This window comes from Lepisosteus platostomus, chromosome 4 (assembly GCF_059453375.1).
Source record: "Lepisosteus platostomus isolate fLepPlt1 chromosome 4, fLepPlt1.hap1, whole genome shotgun sequence".
NCBI lineage: Eukaryota > Metazoa > Chordata > Actinopteri > Semionotiformes > Lepisosteidae > Lepisosteus > Lepisosteus platostomus.
Window position 1 is genome coordinate 14528527 of NC_142614.1, and position 19262 is coordinate 14547788.

A 19262-nucleotide genomic window follows, 5' to 3' on the forward strand; every position below is an offset into this window, starting at 1 on the left:
CCACAGGACTGTGCTCTAATGACACTGTGACACAAGGTGTTCTATAACTCAATGAACTCAACATACCTCTACAACCACGGAATATAAAACTTATCCTAATGAAATCTGCTCTTTTTCCCTGGAAGCTTTTAAATCAGAACAGCAGCTTTCAGAAGAATGGTAGTAATATATGGTGGTGTCAGTAGTATTGAACATTTAACCCTGAATTAAAACATTCAGTTCAATATTTAATTACCACCCCCTGTCTTCTCCCCTGCTGCCCCCATTATGTGTAGGTTAAGGCACAGTGGGTGCGTTCGTTCCATTTTTAAATGCAGGCTTGATAGTCCTTTTGAAAAAACTGTGATGGATCACACCATCAAAATGTCATTAAGTTCTTAAAAACTACAGCAATGAGAAAATACCAAAGAGAGGCAAAGACGGTAGGGACTTAGCATTTGAGGCTTTGAAGCAATAATGTCTCAGTCTATGCTCAATAAAACAAAAATCTTTAAAGGTAAGCATAGGACTCAATGTCTCTTTATCATCTGAATAGGTATGAATTCAACTGTTAAAACCTGGTTTCTCCATTCAAAATGTCAAGTTCAATATGGCATATAAATCTCTGCATATACTGACTGAAGTATTTACATCCATAAATTGCTCACATGCAAGCTATCATCAATTTGCCTAAAAAGGCATTACAATCTGTCATCAAATGGAATTGTACGGAACACAAAACTTAGATAAAAATTAAGATAAAGAAAATTCTGTCATACTGTAATTTGCTTTATTCAGTACTGGTTGATCCTGTCAAGCAATGGGCACAATGCAGGATACACCCTGGACGTTACACCAATGCATTGCAGGGTACACATAGACACAAACAGAAATATGCACACATTCATACCAGGGCCAGTTTTCTCAGAAGCCAACTAACCTATCAGTATGTCTTTGAACTGTGGGAGGAAACCGGAGCATCCGGAGAAAACATAAATACAGGGAGAACATACAAACTCCACAAAGATAGCACCCCAGGTCCAGAATTAAACCCAGGAACCCAGTGCTGTGAGGCGGGAATGCTGACGACTACACCACCATGTAATGGTTACAGCAGAATTTCACAATCAAAAAAGTTAAATGGCTCAACATTTGCTTTAAACCCAGAATTCGAAATAAACCCCTTGTTTTCTAAAATAGGCTCAGCTCTGGTATACATTCTTTTCATCGTTAATTGGGAACAAATAAGCACAGAATGAGACGCTTCACATTCCCAGGCACAAAAAGCACGTCATTGCATGGATGAAGGGATCTTTGTTCCAGAGTGCATTAGTCATAACTCGAAAACAGAAACGTTTGCGCTCACCAAATCTTTTGCAGGTGGTTAAAAATGAATGGATGCTTCAATAAAAGAAAGGTACAAAGTACGCGGTAGGTATGTCATGATGCATGTGAAATAAATTGCCAGCTGAGATTGCGGCATAAGATAATGTCTTTGTTTCAGTTGGGTAACAGATATTTCTCTTATTTATTATCACAGCAGTTTACCTTTCAAAAAGTAATCCATGTACATCCGTTGTAATGCATAAATAAGAATTTATATAGTTTATTTTCGTGTAGATCTCACTTTATCGTTCAGGTAGTTTCATCATCTGTCCTTGACTCTCAGTAATGATGAATGAATGCTTTTAGATTGTTTTGTGCACACTTTTTCACACTGCAGATATCTACTGAAAACTGTAGGATGTGCTTTGTCTTAATATACTGTACATTAATAGTAACAAATGTATCTGTATTTTAAGGAACAAATTCATTATACTTTGGATCAAACAACAAACTAGTAAATTCAGCTACATAGGTTAATATAAACAATGTCCCTTCAGTGAGACGTTAAATCTGTCTACTGACACAGTTTCTATTTCAGGACTAGGCAGTTTTATTTTAAAACAATTTTGCTAAATGGCAATCAAATGAAATATTTCTTAGTACCAGTGCAATAATATTTAGATTTTAGGGGGAAAAATAATACCTGCCCAAAGCATGACATGTCTCTTCAATCAATATTTTGTAAAAGACATGTAAATGTATCGATATATAGTATAAGAAAGTATAAGTAAGGTTCAGGGAGTTACAAGAAAATAATTCCTTTGAGCTGCACTTTGGTATCGTAAGCCATGCAACTGTCATCGAAGCTCATCTTTAATCTTTTGTCTGTGGTGGTATTCCATGTTACTAACTCAAGACGTACAATAAACTGCAAGCTGGAGCTAAATTAAGCTCAATAAAATTGTCTGTCTCCTAAGCACCATGCACAGACCCCTACTGCCACCTTTATTGTAAACCTGTTATCTTTCTAACTTGCATGTCTTTGTTAGATAGGAGAAAGCTGGGGTATCTGCAGAATGCACAGTACAGTAAGTCTTCTTACATACAGTATTTCATTTAAGGCACTTCTTTTTGTAAAGCAAAGTACCCATCACAATCCAAGCATTAATAAAAGTATTTTTTACAAATTCCAAAAATTTATAAAATCCCAAATCCTCCCACAAGCAGCCACAACAGAGAAAGATTTTCAGGTGCGCCAGTCAAAACGTTTTAATGTATGGATCACTGCAACAACGAATGCATTCCTTTTGGAACTCTCCTTCTCTTTCTGCCTAAAATAAAGCTTCCTCATTAAACTGAAATTTCAAATAGCACACAACCAATTACACGGTAACTGGGATTAACCTTACCATGAATTCCAAAATACAGCCAGGAGGTTACTGCAGGTTAAGCCTAAGCCTACTGCCTATCAAAACCAGCTAGTCCGTTCTCTGGTTTCCATTAATGCCCCTATTGTCAAGTTTTGTGAGTTAGTTTAAAATATTTTTTTCAATTTAGAGCTTTCAGGATCAACCAAAGACCCTATTTCTGGCTCAGGTGCAAACAGGTGAGGGAAATTAAACTTATTTTCCTTTATTTCCTTTTTTGTCTTGGAACTATTTCAGAACCCTCTCTCTACCCCAAAGCTGCAAATGCTACAGTATCTATTGTACAATCTAGGCCAGTGAACGAGTTTCATGGACTCCCCAATGACACCGTCAATACAAATGTTCTGTGATTTACAATTTGAGTCCTCAGCATAAACATGCATATATCTTCAGCAATAACACACTGTGGCAGACATGCATCACAAATAAATCAACCACATGAATAATGTGAATAGGTTTGGCATCAAACGGACACATCAAGGGCACTGAGACAGAAGGACAGGGGAATACATGCCCCTAGGCCCAGAGCTTTGGTATACTTGGGTAGGGAAACACCAAAAGTGGATATTTATTACAATGTATCTTGTTTCCTTGGTTTCTGAGCATGAAGACCCTTGGGTACAAATTCATGGTCTGATAAATATCAAGAGAAAACAACAGAGATACAGTAAATGAGGCAGCAATGGTCATCATAGAGAAATTCCTGTTCAGTCTTGTAATGACACTTGCTACAAAACATCATTAGTAATTTTTATTTCTAGAAAAATAGAAACAATGATGGCAACTTTAAATATGACCATTGAGTTTAAGAAAATTAATTATTTTATCTTGCAAATTAATGATGGAAAGAGCTTAGTATGTTGCACTAAATTAGAACTACTCAAAATCCATTGTTACTGCAGGCTCTGCTGAAAGACTGGCCCAGCACTTGCTGTGCTGGTCTCCATGTAGATGGGTCAAACAGCATGTTTAGCATTAGTATTTGCAAGAAATGAGTACTTTTAAATGCATTGCTTGGGTTTGCTGCCCTATTGTTGGATGTTGAATGGATTGCAACTTGCCTTTTGTCATTTGAAAGTTTTGACCTTGGTGTAATATTCCGAATATTATGCAAGTCTACAGGCTGGCATTCTATTTCAGTGAGAGATGTTTGGCATAATTTTTATGTTCTGACAATACCGTGTACCTGTGATGGCCAATACTGGCAGGAAAATTAATAGGTTTGCAAGTTCTTAACATACATCATGTGGGTCTCGGTGAGGGATTGAACAGCTCTAAACAGGTTGCTCTGCTCTCCTCTGACCACCAAAATAATTTCTTTAGCATTCAATGAATTTTAAGGCATTGATAGCGAAGAGACATAATCTAATTCTGCTCCTTCATGTCAATCACCCAAAAAAGAGTGACTCAAACTACTAGAAAAAATAAGGAAAAAAAGACTGACCAGAACAAACTTGAGGGAAGTTGAAAATTATGACGGAGATGCAAACACCATTAACAGAATGGAAAATTGCTTTACAGTTATTACGTTTTACTTGGGTAAATGAAAGAAATTCACAAAAGCAGGGACATGTCCTTAGAATACACAAGCTTTACTTGGATTTAGCAGCTTTGTGATAATGGATGGATGTTCTCAGGAAAATATACCAAAAGCCTTCCACATAAAAGCTAAGGAATAGGTATCTGAATCAGTACAATCAGGAAAAAAATCTAAACACATAGAAACATAAAATGACCAAAGAGCTGTGTAAGAGAAAAACAAGATTAAGGTTCAGATTAATAACTTAATTTGAATAAATTGTTAGATGATCACTTATCTATAGCAAAATGGATGTGGAACAAATATACTGTAGCAGTAAAGGACAAAACTCTAAATATCATCCTTTCTGTGCACAATATTTGTCACCATACCATGAACAGTCATCACTGAAAGCAACAGATATTCTAGAAAACATTCTGACCCCAGATCTTAAATAGGATGCATAAATATTTTAGAAGTAAAACTGAGCAGGCAGAGAATTTCCAGATTTGGATAGTTATGAGTCAGACTCATATGTGTCCATCATTTAAAATACCATCTAGTCCAGATGATTGAGCCAGCTCAGGCTTTATTTCTGTGTCGAGTGAATGACAGCAGGTCCTGCCTAGAGAGCTTTCCAGTTTCTGACATCATCCAAGACTCTGTTACCAGCCTCATATCCTCAGCCCCACCCCACTTCTCTCCCTCTCATTCTGCTGTTCCCTCCTCCCTGCATCCCCATTCCTACTGCTCACCAGTTGCTGTACCATTCTGTACATCAATCTACTCCTTCCTGCCTCCAGTTATCTACCTCCCCAAACTCCATCTCTTTCAGCACCCTCTTTGCAACCCAGTCCTGGTCCCCACTTCCTCACTGGGGATAAAGTGATATACATAGATCCTACACCACACTTGCCCTTGGTACACAGAGCCACAAGATTTTCTGCTGCATTAGTTTTAATTTCTTCCTGCTCCATGTTGTGCTGTCAAATATACAGCACATATTCTTCTAGAATTGTACATTCATTATGCAACAGCTGTTTAAAGCTGGCAAGGGTCAAGGTAGCCTGGAGCTTAGCTCTCGGGCACAGGGCTCCAGGTGGGACTACACCCTGGAATACTGTAGGTGTCAGTCCACTTGCAGAGACACTGCAGAGACACTAATTAATCTGGCTTCAGTGTATTTGAAACTAGAGCAACCAGAGAAAACCCATGTTCACACAGAGAGAGCATGGGATATGTAAAAACCTTTAACTGCAAATAATTTAGCCATAATAGGAAAGAACTTACCCCAGATGTAAGCCCCACTTTTCCACATAAGTCCACAGCCCTGACATTTGTCCCACCCTGACTGAGTGATATAAATCTAGACTTCCTGTGTAACACAATCTACAGATCGGAATTCAATATACTTATTAAATGTTCTAAAATCATGACAATGTGGTATGCCACTTATTAGTAACAGATTCATAAAGTATTTATGACACATTTCTGATAATTAACTGCAAATTCCTGTATTTACATTGTGCTTTTCATGACAAAGAAGATAGCAAAGCATCATACTGTATAGTACAGTATACAAAGGGACCACATTTATTCACCACTAAAATGCAGTACCCACTCACCCACATTGCATAACAGACCAGGTAGAGTAGGAAAAGACTACTTCCCCAAATGGATTAAGTGGGTATTCAGGTACAGTAGAATTTGAATAAAACAGCATTCTTACAAACAGGTGGATTTGTGCACTGATTAGTGCATTGGCTCTAATATTCAAGAAATCAGGATCTTGATTTAATCTCTCTCTCTTGAAAGATGGCACCTTCTACTGCTTAGTATTCCCCAGTCATCATACTGGGACACTGCTTTGGAAATTCTAGTCTGGACCAGCTACTAACCACCTATGGTTCCACCAAACAGCACTTACAGTGGTAACCTAGTCTTCCTTAGGGGAGCCCCATCCCAGCATTGAGAAGGCTGAGCTTTTTTAACAGAATTAAAACAAATCGCCCCAAAAAAGAAAATGGTGTTGTACCTGCTGGGACTAATAAGTCAGAATGCTTTAAGTCGTACTGTGACGCCTCCCAGGATCATTGTACAGTATTGTTCTCTTTGTTAAAAAAAACACAGGCGTGAAGTTCATACTCTGGGTAAATATTTTCTGATGACAGCCCAAAATTGATTCACTTCATTTTTTTATTACTGAATAATCAATGATGCAATGCACCACTAAAAATATTCTAGCTCTTCAAAACAGCTAAACATTTTTATGCAATTCTGAATATTTTACTGATTAAACACTGATTATTAGGGGTTTAATTATTAGATTCATTTAATTCATTGTAGTTAGGATGACCTGTGTTGCAATCAATCAGATTACTTTAATTAAAGTTTTTTTAAAGAATGTTGACCACATTAATAAATACATAAATACTCCTATTATTTTAAAAAAGTAGTCAGATTAATGTTAACACACCTTTCAGAATCTGCTAAAATAATAAGATATGACACATAAAAGTTTCAAAGGATTGAAGAGCAACAGAGAAGGAAGCAAACAGCTTAGTGATCCCATGATTTCAGCTCATTGTAAAAATCTTCATTTTCTCTTTCTATTCTTAACATACTGACAACTATTTACTATTATGCAAAATTATAAGCTGTTTATATGATGGCATACTGATGACATATGAAGGTCTTCTTCAAGTCAGCCACAAGCTTCAGCAGACAAAACATGGGTGTTTCCTTCTACAGTTTAGCGTGGAATGAATTTTTTTTTGCTCCTTTGCAGCCAAAGCATGGTGGTGAATCTCCCTGCTCATTTCATTAAGTGAAGACAAATTTTGTGATTTTCAGCTCAAAACATCATATTCATTACTGAGAGTGAGGGTGTTTTAATTTTGTTTTTAGCCGTTCTACATTCTATTATTACCAATTACAATGATAACTTAATAAGTGTACTGTACTTCAATCAAGACAAATTAAAATTTACATCAGCCTTCCTTTTAAAAGAATTCTACAATTTTCTATGCCAATATTATCTCCTAAGGAGATGAATATACGTAGTTCAGGTGGGTAGCTGCGTCAGCATGCAAAGGCTGCAAAGGAACAAGTAAAGGTTTATTCCATGCTGAAAAGAGAAGAAAAGAAACACAACATTTCAGCTGTGGAGCCTTCTTTGCATGTGAGCTCCTGTGAGCTTTCGTCTCTTTTCAGCATGGAATAAACCTATTACTTGTTCCTTTGAATATACTGTATACTGTAAATACACAATCATCACATATAGAGTGATGAAATATCTTAAATGTGGGTTAGGATTTATAAGATACATATTGATACTGGGCACTAGGAATCTGGAACAGGCCACCCAGTCATGTTATTGAAGCTGAAATTCTGGCTAATTTAAAATAAAACTGGTTCCTCTAAAAAAACCTGAATGAGATCCTTTGTTCAATTAGCTACAGTACTAACTACCAAATATGCTAGATGGGCTGAACTTCTTTCTTTTTTATCCATTTTCTTGTTCTTAAAAAATCTGCTTTTACTTAGAGTGCTTTATATATTTTCAAATTTGGAGCTGGCATTCATCACTCATATAGAAATTCTGCAAATTTAAGCAACATCTGAGAGAAAGGTCTACTGACATCTTAGACACAACTAAAACTAATGAAGTCCCTAGCTTCTATACTACACAGTAATTGCTTGATATAATATATGATATAAAACAGCAACACAAGAAAGTGTGTATCATGCTGGTAACAATAGTAATGCCCTACCCTCCGTTAATATCACTCAATCTTGTGTAAAACAGTCACACATCACAGTAAGCAGCATGTTACTGCAAATACTGTGTGCAGTTTCCTTTCCTAATGATAGAAATCCCAAGTTCTGCCTCATTTCATGAGAGGTACTGTAGCATACTCATCTTTATTGAGGCTTGTCAGGTAAAAGATTAAACACCTTAATTTTTTACTAAAAGTACTTTTAATTATTGGCAGACATGACAGTGACAATTCAAAGCACTCACATTCCCAACAAAATCTCACATTTTCCAAAGAAACTGCTCTATATTTGTAACACATTAACACCATCCAGTATTGCTCAGCAGACAATTCCAATAAGATAACATAAGGTGATCTTTTAACAAGCACACATTCAGTGTTAATGAACTCAAACCCTCTGTAGAAGCAGTAATCATGCCCAGATCCAGAGCACACCAGTGGAAACTACCTAGAAATGAATTTAAATCTGAGAGCACGAGGCAATTTACCCAGAGGGTTGTGAGAATATGGAACGAGATACGCAGCCAAGCTGTTGATATCCCGTCTAGTGTTAAGAAAGGCTGGATGTGATCCTGAGATCAATTAACAACTAACTACCAAATGGGTTTAGAAAGGCCAAATGTTTTTTTCTTATGTGTAAGTTTTCATTAACAGTGGCTTGAGTGTGCATACTCAAAATCTTGGATTCTGTTGTACAGTATATCTAATCAAATAAATTGCTTCAAAATACTATTCGACTTGATTTCGCCAATCCGCTGAATCAAATACAATTTGGTTCAAATTTAATACAAATTAAAAAATAATTAAAAAATAAAGTTTCTGGCCCAACAATAAGTCAGTAAAGAGACTGCTTTTACATACTGAACTTTTCCTAATATTTCTTTACAAACAGATTAAAAGACGTTTGCATACCTTATTTACTGTACTATACGAATAGTAATTGTGTTGCTGAAATGATCTGATATGAAATATGAAAATAAACATAAAATAAGTAGCTATGAATTTAGCTATGATTAATATTTTAAAAATTCTAAAAACTAATAAAGAGAACTTATAGCATTAATATAATTATTATTTTATTTCCTGCAGTATATCGTCTTTGATAAATGTGTTAGAAAACAATGAGGAAAGTCTCAATCTTCAAGAAGCATGTCGGGTACTATAAGTGGGGATGGCATCTGTCCTCCTATTTCTGGAACACTTTGAGACCTTCAAGTCTTAAGTCTTAACCTTCAAACCAAATGATAGTGTAATGTTTTCATTTATTATGCTGATCAGCTTCAACAGCTTGCATTGTTCTTACTCTCTGTTGACACCAGCTGTCACAGATTGAAACATTCTTCCCAGTTTGATTGGGGAATGTTCCTAAAGTCTAATATGATAAGATCTGACAGAAATCTTGAAAGTATAGGGTGTGGGGTGAACAGGAGATTCTAACCATATTACAGTTCAATCCAGGATGGTGTGGAAGTTAGTGCTCTAATATCCCAAATTTCTAGGACGTGTTTGCTATGTTAATTGATGTCTCTCCATTATCCCCGTGTACAGTATGTGCACTGCAACATTCAGTCTTCCTGAAGAGTTCATGTGTTTATTTTGGGCAACTTTATTTTCATAACATTTTTAGTTGAAATCACACTGCTTCTTTGATAATGGCTTTGTTGTGAGCTTTGTTTGTAATTCCCTTGCCTGTGTTGCAGTGCTAACTGGACTCAAATTTTCAAATCTCTTAATTGTGTTTATCTGGGATTCTACACCAGAAAGTAAGAAATGTACTTAAGTCATTAATTTAGTGAAACCTCCATTCAAGTCTCCATGCTCCTTACAAAACGTTTGCTACAGTACAATATAAAATGCCCACCACACGTGCCCTGTCTGCTGTTTTCATTTTATTCAAATTGTTTTATTTTGTTCCATTACAATGTGCTGCAACAGTCAAGAGAAATATGATAAATAAATCTAAAATGTAAGTGTCAGGCTTAAATTGTCTAGTTTTAATAAATCTGCTAACTTCATTCTTGAACTCCAAGAGTTCCTTAAATTAGATCAGTACAAATTTGTTTCTTAACAGAAAACTTGTTGCACTATTCAATGAAAAATGCAATAGGTCAAAAACCATATTTGTGAATCACTATTTAGAAATGTGATATTTAATGTTTATATTGAATATGTTTTAAAATTAATAATTAACACAAACACTGTAAATATTGATCAGATGAGACCTTTCTTTCTACTGGAAGGAATTAACCTTTACTTACTCCTGTGCTGCCAAAACATTCTGACACTCTCCACTTCAAATATTGAATACTTATTGCTCATTTTAAAAACAAACTCTTATTTATTTTAAAAGGACAGGCTTAACAAGTCTTTGCACTGAAGAACTTTACAGGAGCTGAACCCTTTTAGATGTTTTTATGTTTAGACTTTCTTTATATAAAACTGTCAAGAGCTGATGTCATGAATAGCCTGTTATGTTTTTATGTTGACTACATACAGTACATAATAATAATAATAATAATAATAATAATAATAATAATAATAATAATAATATGTTTCTGTATATAGTCAAAATAATGCCTGTCAACATTATTATAGACCATCATTTCAGCCCAGTAAAGATATTACAGTATCTACAGAGGTAGCAGAGTAGTGGTTAGGGCTGTGGGTTCTAACTGGAAGATTGTGGGTTCAAGTCTGAGAATGGGCCACAGCTGCTGTACTCCTGTACAAGATACTATACATCTCTAAGGTTGCTCATCATTGGAAATAAGAATGCATTCTTAATTGACTTACAATACCTAATTAAAAAACATTATCGATGCTACCACAGAATGGTGTTTTCTGCATAATAAATTGTTGTTATTAATTAGCCCTACTATTTTATTTTCATTTATATTTCATATTGTATTTCATTTAATGAACTTCTGCGCTCACTAACATCTCTTAATACAAAGGAAGCAATCATGTATTAGCCTGAAGCAGCAAACCTTAGAACAGCCTGATAGCAGGCACAGAAATGTATTTTTCCAAGGTGCATGGGCATTCTCATTTTAACATTGCGTTGTTATAAAAATATAAAAGACTTCTGATTTCCTATAAGATTCTTCAGAATTACTGTAACACAACTACATTTCTGAGATGCCTATAAAATAAATGACTTTAGTCCCTATGGATGCCAACATCTCTCTAAAGCCCTGCTGACTCTGTGGGTGCCCATTGCTTGCCCAACTCATGGCTCATCTTAGAAGAAGACTGCATCTCCACCATAGAGAATTCAGAACAGCAGGAGCCAACAGCTCCTACCTCTGGTCCAGATAAGCAGGTGAGAAAACAATGTTGGAAATCATAGAGCAACATCAGTGTTTGGGCTTTTGCTGTAAAGAAATGTGTCTGAAGCAGGCAAGGCTGTTTCTGTTCCTGCTCTTGTTATTTTTCCTCAGCATGTTCAGGAAGACAAACCAGTTGGTTCTATTCAGTTTAACCAAATCATGTTTGAAACTATGGGTCACGGTTTTGATAATGAAATAAAAAGTGAACATGACAATATGCTGTAAATGAAGGGGGTGAAAGATAAGTTACATACCTGTGCAATGCAGAAGGGTGCAAGGATCCAGAGGCAAGAGGGGGTTATTTCCAGGTAGGAACATGGAAAAGAAAAAGAGGAAAGATATGTTGATGAGACAGAGGATCATATCTGAGCAAAACATCAGAGCATGAACATCTGTTTCTTTTTTATTCTACATACTGGGACTCCATAGGCATACTGTAGGTTTCTGTCTCTGTGATTTCTACTAACTTTTCAAACAGGCCTAAAATCAACAACTGTCTGGTGGTTTGCACTTCCTAACTCTCCGATGTGGATGACTGGGTGAGGACCTCAGAGTTTTCATCAGCAGATGAAGCATCCAATGCACTGCTTTAGTGGATACCAAGAGACTCTGCACTGGTGTGAAGGGAAAGCTGTGATCAGAGTCTAAGTGATCTTATTTCGAAAGATGAACAGGTTTATTCACATAAATGCACCATAGCAATATCGTAACCACCAGGCATCAGAGAAGCAAGAAAAATCCTCATAACAGGAATTCCACAATAGCAGTGGAATAACGCCCTTCCATATTGCCTGAATAAATAATGTGAAGGTTAATCAAAACCTTAAGCCCCTGGTCTTTTGCTATAGATACACTGAATCTGAATAAATTGAAAAATAGCTGTCTTCCGTTCACTGCCTGATTTCCCAAAAGTTTCAAAAACTGCAAACAAATGAAAAAATTTGATAATTAATTAATAAAGATTACCCCATCACTAGGTCTTTAGAGTAATGTAAAAACTGCTGGGGTGCTAGAAACAGCTGTGAAAGTGTTTATCTTCTCTCCTTTGCAGGTGATTTTAACTAGAACCCTCAGTGCAATTGCAGTGTGAAGTGCTTGTTGAAAGTGTTTATTGACAGGGACTTTGTAACTGCAGTCCTATTTTCTTTTTTAATGGCGCAATGGACTGCTGAGCTGAACAGCGCAAAACAGTGTCTTTACCATAAAAAAATCTGGGAACTGGGAAGTGATTCCTACAACCAGAAAAAAAAGCATGCAAGGCACGACTGAGTGCAGGGCTCACAGGTGGTTTCAATATCTGGAATGTGGAGCACAAGCTGGGGCCTGTGTGTGTATTTTTCTGCATGGTATGCCTGGGATAATTAATCCACTGTCCCAATGCAAGAAATATCAGCTACTCTAAAAAACAGTGAGTATATTGGTGAGATATGTTTAAAATCAATAACTAAAGCTAGAACTTTGTTAACACCTCAGCCTTTCAGTACCAATTTTCATAACATAAAGCAGAGATATACTGTATACTGTACAGTATACTGTAAGTATCCTATGATTTACTCAAAGCCTCTTCTAACGTTCTGTACAATTATAATATAATATACTATTACAACAGCTTTAGTGGTTATTAATGCAGCTTGGTTTGGGTGTGAAAAAAAACTTGTCATTTAGCATCTTTAATTCACATTGATCAGAATCTTCAAAAACCTAACAGATGAAGTATTCATGAGCAGCCAGTAGGAAATGTTGTAGTAACCAGTCCATCACCTTTATCATCAAATCTAAATGACTTGAGTTCAGGTATTTTTTGCCATTTACAGTACATCACCTGGTCCTCTCTACATGTAGTTAAAGGATAAAAAAATACATTTTACACTCCCAAAAAGGTACATCAAAAAAGGTGTACACTGTATATTAGCTTAAAACAACTGTTCAAAAATGTCTACTCTGTTGCTCACTGTTGTCCATCAATAGATTTTTGAGTACAGTACATACAGTAGTAAGATCAAGGAATGCCTAAGTAATTGAAAATAGATTATGAGAAATGGTCTTACTTTTTCAGACGTTTAAACATTATGGTGATTTTGTATCTGATAACGTTACTGTTTTTATAATTGTGTAAATTATTTTGCTGATAGTTTTTTTTTTCCTGTAGGCACTGTAAAATTCTGTAAATCTGTAAATCTTAGAATTCCAATGCAACTTAGCTTTTATACACAATTCTGGATCTTTAATCAAATTCACCTATTTTTACTGTTAAAATGTTTAATCTTTCAGAAAATGAATTCTCAGGTACTGCAACTGGCAAGTGTTTTATGTGAAGAACTGTTGTGAATTTACAGGCTCCCTGGTCAATACAGTAGTGTTGTACTTGACAAATACTGATTCTGTTTGTGTTATTTATGAAATTTCCACCTGGAGATTTGGTTTTGAAAAGATAAGAGAGAGCGAGCTGCTTGACAGCTCCAGGGTCCTGAGTTTGATTCCAAGTCTGATATAGTATGTGTGGAGTCAGCCAAATTGGTCTGTGAGTGGTCTGCATATCACCCGATGAACTTGGGTGTTCATCGGGTGTCAGGTTTCCTCCCGGCAGGTTAGGTGTGATAGGCTGCAATACATATGTATGACCAGTACAGAGTATGGCAACAGAACCAGAAAGACATGATTCACCACAACATTACATTTCTATCTGTTCTGAATCCCTCCTACAGCTGGACCAGCTAGTACTGTAGGTCTCCCTGTCTTACTAACCTTAGAGTTAAGCAACATTGCATTGCAGATACTATCAGATCCTGAGGAATATAAGCAACTGAAGCTGCCTTGTCTCTCTTTGTCTGTCTCCACGTCACCCCTGACAAGGTTATGAACAGTAGTCACTGGGTTAATGATGTGATCTATTGAAGATAGATTCACAAATCAACATAGTTTCTTTTCCTATTCATGAGAAAAACAACATTTGAGTAAACTCATTTAAAGTTCAAGGGGAACATAAACAGTAGGAAAGAACATATTCTTTAATAGCATGCACAAATACAGGTGCACAAGCATTCTGAATCTGTTATGGGTCCATGAGACTATACTGTGTCCCACGCTCAAGCTAGAGCAGAGTTTTGTAATAGTAACACTGTGTAGTTCCTGCTATGGCCTTAAACTTTCATGAACGTATTGTGTATCAAAGCAATCAAATTAAAAACGCATAAATTATTAATATGTGCTGATTAATGTTTAAATATACACATAAATTAGCACTGACACTTGCTATCTTTATGGAGTCTTTTGAGTTCATTATGGAGTCTTTTGAGTTCATTATGCTACTGAAATTTGACAATATTTTATTGGTGAGGATTTCATTTAAAACAGCTACTCAGATCTCATTTTTAAAGATTTGGATCCGTGCCATGAGAAACAAAGAAAGCTTGTGAACAAAAGGAGACATTTCAACCCATCTCGCATGTGAGGTACAATAGTTCTAGTGGTTTAGCGAATCTAAAATTTGTGGAACTGCTTTTCAACATATCCCGTCTTTTATGCCACAAGCCTGGTTCAGGCATTTCCAGATTACTGTAATTCCTGTTTTATAATTTTCAGATTATTGCCATTTTCATTATTAACACTTTTCACTTGTGACTGTTCTTGAATCTCTACTGAGTGTGACGTCCTAGATAAGACCTGGAATGGTATGGCTCACATAGCGAGACGTGTATGAATATAGTTTAAAAGAATAAAAAGCTATAATAGCTATTGCAATTACAATAGAAAGCCTCTAGACACTGCTAGAGAGGCTATTCATTGCTTTTAGGCAGTAAAAAAGTTCCTACCCCGGCTCAAGATGTGAAATTGTTGACCAGTGATAAGAAATGATGGATCATTATATGATAAGCAAAGTTGACACGAAAAAAAAAGGCTCATTTTTAGAGGGGAAGTACCTTCCCCTAAGCCTCTGAATGGTTGAAACCAAAATGAATGACATCAATTTAAACCTTTCAAAACTGCTTTTTTTAAAGGCCCTGTGTTTGAAATAACTTGAAACTAAGAGCTTCAGTTTATCTTAAATTAATGGTTATTAAATATGCATTCGGGATTATACTGGACATACAAAACACACTTCTTCGCGTTTTACAAGGTAAGAACATTGGATTTTATGTACTGTATTTAGCCAACTCTTGCGATTCTGTTTTGCTGGGTTATTGATACTGTAACGCTTATGGCCGACAGGTACTGTGTAAGAACCGGCGTACCAGAGCAGGTGACGTCACCGCCCTTCCCAGTAATAGCAGGACCACAGCCCCTGGGCTGTGGGGAGATCTCTCTTTGGCTCACCGGGCTGGGTCGCTGCTGAGTGACGCGGGAGTCCCGGGTTCGAGCCCCCGATGGTGGGGGGACGACCTAATGCGGCAAGGGCACCCACCTGAGCCCCCGTTGCGTTACAATACATTGGATTTTGGAACTTTCCTAAATTGGGTCTTCAGATAGTGTTAACACATTGCTGTATTTTGAATTGGGAAAAGCCTCTGTGAAGCTGTAGTTGTCCTGTTTTATTTGATATAAGACTTTCCGTGATGTTTTTTTATGATGCGTGCTCTGTGCATATTTTTATTATGGTTGCTCATTGTAATGACGGTTTAGAAATTGTTTTATTATGGTGATAAGGCTGTTTTTTAGTTCTGCTTTCATGGATTGATGTAGAAGATATTGGAAATCACTTGCACAGTGTGAAAGTTTGCTGCTAGATTTAGAAAGTAGATAAACAAGTAAACAGTGACTTCCGGGCATGGTGCTCTTTGAACGCCGGCGTCTCAGAGAGGTATTAAAATGTTTTTTAAGTGACTCATTTAAGTCAGCAATGGCCAGCTGTGGTTCTTCAAAGCTAGTTTGCTTGGATTTAAGGGTGACTCACAGAAAACCTGCTGGATTGTTGCTTTCCAGTACCAAGTTTGTTAATTGTTCTAGTGTCTAGAAAACTCGTTACTTCATTTTTCAGAATTCTTACACAGTTACAATAAACATTGGATAAACGTTTAGTTTCAGTCGCTTTTTTTCAGCTGTGCCTATAGCTGAATCTTGAGTGCATTTGCAGCTCTCTTCCTTCCGACCTTCTTCTGTCGTCTGACCTTTTTCTTATTTTAAAAATAATGTATAATATTTGATATGTTCCTAAACTTGGACTTCATTTTTTTAGTTATTTTTCGTGAGCATTTAACATGGCATATTTGATGTATAACCGTCCATTTCTGCCGACTTTTTGTAGTTGTAAATTACACATCGCTTTATTTAAAAAGACAGTTAATTCGAGCATCTGCCCTGGTAGATATCTGTATAAGTTTAAAAACAATTATTAACCATTTCAACATCTCAATTTATATTATGTATTTCCCTGGGTAATATCCCAGTTTATGTCTGGGAAGTAGAAATGCCCAATCAATACTATGTCAGCTGTGCTACAGTATGTACCTTCCTGATTTCATTATACAGTAAAACTTGTTTTCTTTTCTCCTTCCAACCCCTTTGCCTAACACTCCTGCGCTCCCTCCTTCAATGGGCCATGCACATCTTTCAGGGAACCTGATATTGAGGGCAGAAGATCATCTGTTTTTCAATTAAATCTGATTTCAGAGTCCAGAAATAAACCCCCAAGTGGTTGCCAATTTTAAAAAATAAAGGTTTGCGGTTCCACTTTAGGACAATGGGGAAAAAGACTTCTGAGCATTCGGCAACACTGCAGACCTCGCTGTGCAGCCTTCATGCACACAAACGAGCAATTGTGTACTGAGGACTCTTATGTTTATTAGTAGTGCTGTGTTGCCGTGATTGAATCGAATCTGAAGCATTGCTGGAGAATAGTTTTTCATCAGCTCAAGTGCTTTTTCAAACATCTTTTTCTTCTCCTTAATACCCCAAAATTGAAGACTCTCTGGACAATGGATTAAACATCACGGATACTTTTCCCCCAATATACACATTCAGTGACAAGTCACAGTTATACTGAGACTGCTGAGGTACAGTCAAATCCATGCGCCACTGCAAAAAAAGCAACCTTAACAAAATGTCCTATGAAGATGACAGGCAAAAAATCTCCTGAAAAACAACTAAAGAAAAGAACTGGATTTCCTGAGCAACAACAAGATACTGAGAGAAGCTGAGGAAATTCTCAGTTTTCTATAACAATGCTGGAACCCCAAAGAGATGAAGCTTCAAAGTGCTTCCTTACTTGGGATACGAATATAATATAATATTGTGTTTCCTAGCAATCTATGAACTGGGTGGACTATGCACTTAGTTTCTTAAACTTATCATTCAAAATGCTGCATAGTTTTAAAGAAATCAAATGCCATTGCATCTGTTCAGCTGTGCAGTTAGTCACAAAGAACATAACTGAAAATAAATTCTACTACCAAAATGTACGACAGTTTGGAAACATCTCTGATTTATCCCGTGAGGTTAGGTAATTGTGTGTCCTACTGTATCTTCCCATGGTCACATGGCAGTTGTTGACTTATTTTAATGTTCCACACTAAAATGCCCCTTTATTCTAAGCATTCGTTTCTTTTTCTAAGCCATCAGCTCGGCAAAGTGTAGTGACATTTACTGTGAATTTAATTTTTGCTGTTCAAAATAAATGGTGTCCACTGATATGCTTTGATTTATAGAACAAGGAATTCGTTGGACCAATGTTTTCATTGGTATGGTATGTGAAAGTTACTGATTAAATGACAATCAGGAGAATCATGCAGAGGAGCAGGTATCTACAGAAAATCTTGAGGCAGTTATTATAACTAAAGTTAACTACATGCAGTCATATACATATACTGGAAAAATATACAAATGACTCTCTGTAAATTCACCCTTTGGTTAAGTCTGTAAGCATGCAATTAAATAGATTGTTTTAAAAAACAGCTTTAAAACCTATCAAATATCAGTATCAGGATTTCAGTGAAGGATGTAGTGGGAGCAACGCCACACAGACCAGCACATCTACACTTCTAAAGATTTCTGAACCTTCTGCGGCTTAACAAGCAGGGCTGTAGCAAAGCAATGACAGCACGCGTCTTTTCTTTAGTAGAGAGTTGTTAATGGCTTTTCTGAAACAGGCATTTGGCTTGCTTCGAAGACCAATCTAAAATCTGTACCCAGTTTTGTCAAGTGGACACTGTTCCTCCTAATACAAAGGAGGTATCTGCATATTGGTCCAGCAAATAAACATGCCCATTGCCCTGGAGATCAAATTGCCCAACATTGAATGAGCGGCATAAAGCAAGGTTATTTGCTCTGGATTTCTGTGAGCTCTTGTGTATCTAGGAAATTGCCCAAGCTGTCTCATTGTTTTTTTAAAACAAACAAGTCAGCATAAAACACAGGCCCTGTTGTTTTATTCATCAGTGCAGTGCAGTGGGTGACCAAGAAGACGCGTCACTGACAACAAGAGTAAAACAACCGTTTGGTGCACCTTCTCTTGCTGATTATACATTTCTGATTAATTTTGCTTCAAAGCTTTTCATATATTTTTTTTTCAAAGATCAAAGAGCCCTACGTTCACACAGCTAAAGCCTTGACAGTGTGTGCAGTCAAGTGTAATCATTATTATTTTCAGTAGAACCTTATTTGAAATCAAAGGCAGATTATTTTAAATCTGTTAAATCCACAGTCAACCAGCCAGCTGTGATAGCAGAAAGCTCTTATAGATAAAAACTACTTTTGACACATTAGATGTCCTTAAATTAATTAAGGTTTAAATGCATGCAAAGACTAATTAGTTATCTAATTTTTTTCCAGATGAGGTTTCTGCACTGCAGATGAGGGGGTATTAGTCTAAGGTCTGATCCCTATGGACAGAGGCTAACAAGCTAACAGGAGTCCATCTTGGCTGAGACAAGACTATACTGATAGATTTCGCACACCACCACCTGCCTAA

The 19262-nt window shown here is 36.6% G+C and overlaps 1 protein-coding gene across 4 annotated transcripts in view; it reads right to left on the reverse strand.

Annotated features, from left to right (window-relative positions):
• Positions 1-19262, reverse strand: part of grid2 (glutamate receptor, ionotropic, delta 2) — a 608583-nt gene that overhangs the window by 497559 nt on the left and 91762 nt on the right. For 3 of the 4 annotated variants that reach the window (XR_015935866.1, XM_088628644.1, XM_088628642.1), the window contains exon 1: positions 15172-15277. The exons of the other annotated variant lie outside the window; for it this stretch is intronic. Coding sequence is in view for 2 of the 3 variants with exons in the window: in XM_088628644.1 (XP_088484770.1) it covers positions 15172-15262 (91 nt within the window). In the remaining variant the exon portion in view is untranslated. Of the gene's footprint in view, positions 1-15171; positions 15278-19262 lie in introns of those variants that run through there. 4 annotated transcript variants of the gene reach the window in all.